At 57.4% G+C, this 4,926-nt stretch overlaps 2 protein-coding genes across 2 annotated transcripts in view; one reads left to right on the top strand and one right to left on the bottom strand.

The window, feature by feature from the left end:
* Positions 1 to 477: 477 nt before the first annotated feature.
* VDBG_05025 (proteasome component C1) lies at positions 478 to 1,454 on the top strand (the record flags this gene model as incomplete). Its single annotated transcript, XM_003005373.1, has 2 exons — positions 478 to 541; positions 577 to 1,454. The coding sequence occupies 2 exons, from the start codon at positions 478 to 480 to the stop codon at positions 1,452 to 1,454; spliced, it is 942 nt and encodes a 313-aa protein (XP_003005419.1).
* A 706-nt stretch (positions 1,455 to 2,160) lies between these two features.
* VDBG_05024 (pyruvate carboxylase) overlaps positions 2,161 to 4,926 on the bottom strand; it is a gene marked incomplete at both ends in the record, with an annotated part of 4,858 nt that continues 2,092 nt past the window's right edge. Inside the window, 6 exons of the mRNA XM_003005372.1 lie at positions 2,161 to 2,268; positions 2,325 to 2,378; positions 2,428 to 3,621; positions 3,756 to 3,797; positions 4,229 to 4,233; positions 4,293 to 4,860. Of these exons, the coding sequence (XP_003005418.1) occupies positions 2,161 to 2,268; positions 2,325 to 2,378; positions 2,428 to 3,621; positions 3,756 to 3,797; positions 4,229 to 4,233; positions 4,293 to 4,860 (1,971 nt within the window). The remainder of the gene's footprint in view (positions 2,269 to 2,324; positions 2,379 to 2,427; positions 3,622 to 3,755; positions 3,798 to 4,228; positions 4,234 to 4,292; positions 4,861 to 4,926) is intronic.

The following is a 4,926-nucleotide window of genomic DNA, read 5'->3' as shown; positions in this document are numbered from 1 at the left end:
ATTCGATCGATGACTCTCTGTGCAGGGAAAGAAGGCGGGCAGCTAGACGGAGGAGCAGTGATGCCAAGATCTTGAATATTAGATAATCACTCTTGAACCCCGGATAGCACGGCTGGGCATTGAAGCCAGCGGCACCAGCCGTCACCCACTGGCCAGCCAGCAAGCCAGCCTCGCGGTTCTGGGTGGAGCAACACGCATCCCCCAGGCTGCCTGCTGAGCTGAGCTGTGACGGGGATGGCCTACGACTGCACTCCAAAGGAAACGAAGCTCTCCAAAGCTCCCCCCATCACGACCAAAGACTCAGCCAATCCACCTCACCACGACGAGCCCTTCTTCATCGACCTCGACAAGCGACTCGACACTTCGAATTCGCATCCTCCTCATCTCTAGCAGAACAACCCTCATACATCAGCCAAGATGGTACGTCCCGTTCTCCTGCCTCGTTCTCTCCACCACACGGCACCATATCTGTCCATCATGAACCCTCGCCATGCGGATTGGGCCCCACGCCGTCCCGGCGGCGACAATAACAACAACATGTGTATGCTGACGCCTCAACCCCCTCTCTCTCTCTAGACCTCCATAGGCACAGGCTACGATCTCTCCAACTCCATCTTCTCCCCCGACGGCCGCAACTTCCAGGTCGAGTACGCCGTCAAGGCGGTCGAGAACGGCGGCACCTCGCTCGGCATCCGGGCCAACGCGGCGTCGTCCTCGCCGTCGAAAAAGGTCGTCACGTCGAAGCTCTGGAAGCCCAATGCAACACGCGCATCGCCACCGTCGACCGCCACCTCGGTGTTGTCTACTCGGGCATGGTCCCCGACGGCCGCCACTTTGCCGACCGCGCCCGCGACGAGGCCCGCTCCTGGCGCGACACGTTCAAGACGCCCATCCCCGTCGCCGACCTCGCCAGCCGCATGGGCGGCTATCTGCAGGCCTACACCCTCTACTCCTCCGTGCGGCCCTTTGGCATCACCGCCATTGTCGCCGGCTTTGACCCTTCGACCCCGCTGCCCGTCGACGGCGAGGTCGGTTCCGGCCCCGCCGCCGGTCCCGGCGGTGTCAAGCCCAACCAGAAGCACGGTGGCCCTGGTCTCTACATGATTGAGCCCTCGGGCCTCTACTGGGGCTACTACGGCGCCGCCACCGGCAAGGGCCGTCAGGCCGCCAAGGCCGAGCTCGAGAAGCTCGACCTCGCCGGCGATGGCATCTCCCTTGAGCAGGCCGTCAAGGAGGCCGCCCGCATCATCTACGTCGCCCACGACGACAACAAGGACAAGGAGTTTGAGCTCGAGATGAGCTGGATCAGCGACGTCGACGGCCCCACCAAGGGACGCCACGAGGCCGTCCCCAAGACCCTGCTCGAGGAGGCCGAGCGGTTAGCGAAGAAGGCCCTCGAGGGCGACGACGACGAGGAGGATGACAAGAAGGACGACGACAAGATGGAAGAGTAGACCCCGTCATGTTGCGCGTGTCAGAGGGAGGGAAACGGCCTGTGTGTGTACGATTACCAAGGACAAGGGCAAAGCGGCGTCGGATCATGAGGATCATAGACTACGACTAGCTAAATTAAGCTGGAGTTGAGACATTTTTCTCTCGTTTCAGACTGTCTGTGGATTTTTCCCTCAAACAGTCTACCACTGGTGTTGGAAGGAGGGCTCGTTCGATAACATGCAGTCTCCTGGCTGCAAACAGGGTGCTTTACAGAGCATGCCTCCATCTAGTCTGGTCTTCTACGGGCCTGCAATGATGAAACCCCAATATCAGCATGGCCCTTTTTTGGACGTCTGGGAGGCTGTTGGGATGCTGATGGTGCGCGTGTGCAGTCAGGAATAAATCGATTGCATACAGAACACATCCGGACCACCATGTCAGTACAAAGTACAATACATCGACATGATGAACGAGTCATCTGCCACACAAGTCAGGAAAATACCAGGCACAACACCATACATGATGACATGAATACACAGAGCACCGAAACAGCGTCGTAAAGGTTGAATAGCATTTTTTAGGTATTCAGTAGTACTGCGCAGCCACCCAGACTGCGCACCGGGACATTGAAATCTCGTTAAACCGTCCTCCCCCGTGTCCGCGCACAAACCACGCTGAAAATCAATTTGAAACCTTGCCCTCCATCATAGTCCAAGAAACTCCAGTCTACGCCTTGACAATCTTGCAAACCAGGTCGGAACCATCGACAGAGTCGCCCTCCTTGACCTGCAGGCTGGAAACCTGGCCGTTGTGCGGCGCCGAAATGACCATTTCCTTAAAACGATTGTTAGCATTTGGTTCGGTCTGTTGCTTAGAGAGTAGAGACTTACCATCTTCATGGCGCTAAGCACAGCAATAGGGTCACCCTTCTTGACATCCGAGCCCTCCTTTGACACGCAGCTCGACTAGCACACCAGCCATGGGCGCGCCAACCTGGCTTGAGTCGCTGAGGTCGGCCTTGGGGCGCGTGACGTTCTCAACCGAGGCCTTGTTGTCGTCGACAGTGACCTGGCGGACCTCACCGTTCATCTCGTAGAACACCTCACGCTGGCCAGTGTTCTCGCTGAGGGGCCCAACTGCGAGCAGCTTGAGGATGAGGACCTTGCCCTTCTCCAGCTCGACGTGGAATTCCTCGCCAATCTCTGGCTTTGACAGGAAGTACTTGGTAGGCAGAACGGACAGGTCTCCGAACCTCTGGACAAACTTCTTGTAGTCTTCGAAGACCTTGGGGTACATGACGTAGGACGCAATGTCCGTCTCCGTGACGGGACCGCCAAACTTCTTACCCAGCTCGCGCTTGACCTTGACAAAGTCCACAGGCTCCAGGGACAGACCAGGACGAGCGTCAAGCTTTCGGCGACCACGCAGAGCATCGGAGCGGAGCGGCTCGGGGAAACCGCCGAACGGCTGACCCATCATGCCTTCGAGGAACTCAAGCACGGAGCCAGGGAAATCGAGCTCGCCGGCGCGAGCCTTGACATCCTCGGGAGAGAGTTTGTTCGAGACCATGAACTGCGCAAGATCACCGACAACCTTGGAGGTGGGCGTAACCTTGACAATGTCGCCGAGAAGGTCGTTGGCGTGCTCGTAGGCCTTCTTGGTCTCGGCCCACTGAGTGCCGAGGCCAAGCTGCTGGGCCTGGAACATCATGTTGGTGAGTTGACCGCCGGGGATCTCGTGCTCGTACACCTCGGGATCGGGGCCAGCAAGGTGGGCCTCGAAGGGGGAGTACAGGAGACGAAGCTGAGACCAGTAGGTGTCAAGGGCGCGAACGTGGGCAGGGTTCAGGCCAGGGTCGAGGTCACTGCCCTCAAGGGAGGCGAGGATGGCATTGATGCTGGGCTGCGAGGTCATGCCTGACAGACTGTCGGTGGCGGCATCAACAGCATCGGCGCCAGCCTTGGCGCAAGCGACCATCGAAGCGACACCGGTACCGGCCGAGTCGTGGGTGTGGACGTGGATGGGAAGGTCAGGGTATTTCTCGCGGATGGCACCGATGAGCAGAGTAGCCGCATGGGGCTTGAGAACTCCAGCCATGTCCTTGATGCCGAGGACATGAATGTCAAGGGCAACGAGCTTGTCAACAAGATCAAGGTAGTACTGCAGGTTGTACTTCTTGTTGGGGTTCTAGATGAAGCGTGAGTTAGCACCGAACCAGTAGGGTGAATAAAGTGACCCGCGACAAGAGGATAGCGGAACAGTAGTTTGAAAAAGTCAAGAGACCGAAGATCAAAGTCAAGCTAGCCGCTCGACTCCGCCACCTTACTGAGGTGCTTCTTCGTTGCCAGGTGAGCGTTCAGCATCTGGTGCGTTTTGTTGGTCTAGTCGCATATGCTGCAGTGATACAGGCGTCCAGCGAGGTTTTCATCGTGTCGCTCCTTGCCGCGTGTTCTGATGACCCCGACGAGGGTTTCGCAGTTTCCTTTAAGCAGCTTGGAGCAGAGAAATCGAAGAAAAGCTTGAGGCGATGGGCAATGCGGCAAAACAAGAAAAGACAGACAATCCGGGGTGTTGAACGTGAGTCATGAGATAGCTTGAGTGGTGATGGAGATGAGGGGGAGAGGTGAGAGGGAGGAAATGTTATGGGAGTCAGGGGGAGGACAGAAAGAGAAGACCATATTCCCGGCACAGCAGCTTTGGAGTAGCTAATGTAGGAAAAGAGACGTTCAGATCCCGAGGGAGACCTAACACCGAGAAAGAAAAATGCAAGAACGAAAAAAGAAAAGGTACATACCAGCACTGTGGTGAGAAATGTCAGCAGGTGTGATACAACAGTCAGGCGGGAAGGGGAAACTCACTGTCTCCTGAGTAGCAAGCCACAGCTTCAACAACACCACCAGCCTTGTGAACGGCCTTGACACCAACCTCGATCTGGCTGACGTCGTTGAGAGCGTCAAAGACGCGGAAGATGTCAACACCGCACTTCTTGGCCTGGTCGACAAACTGCTCGATGGCATTGTCGGGAAGAGAAGAGTAGGCGACACCGTTGGCACCGCGAAGCAACATTTGGAAGGGGATGTTGGGCACGAGCTTCCTCATGCGGCGCAGCCTGTCCCAAGGGTCCTCGTAGAGGAAGCGCATGGCCACATCAAAGGTGGCACCACCCCAGCACTCGAGCGAGTAGAGGTTGGAGAGAGCATGGCTGGTCTCGTGGGCAATGTTCAGGAGATCGACAGTGCGGACGCGAGTGGCCAGCAGAGACTGGTGGGCATCACGCCAGGTGGTGTCCATGAGCAGGCAGCCCTTGTACTCGCGGACAGCCTTGGCAAAGGCCTTGGGGCCCTGGTCAAGAAGAATCTGCCTCCAGCCCTTGGTGGCGGGGGCAGAGGTGTCAAGTTTGGAACCGTCGGGGTTGAGGAGAATAGGCTGGATAATGTTTCCTTTGAACTTGGGCTCGCCAACCTGGCCCTTTGATTCTGCTGCCGTTGACGT

This window comes from Verticillium alfalfae, genomic scaffold, assembly GCF_000150825.1.
Source record: "Verticillium alfalfae VaMs.102 supercont1.5 genomic scaffold, whole genome shotgun sequence".
NCBI classification, from domain to species: Eukaryota; Fungi; Ascomycota; class Sordariomycetes; order Glomerellales; family Plectosphaerellaceae; genus Verticillium; species Verticillium alfalfae.
This window is presented reverse-complemented; position numbering and strand designations above follow the sequence as displayed.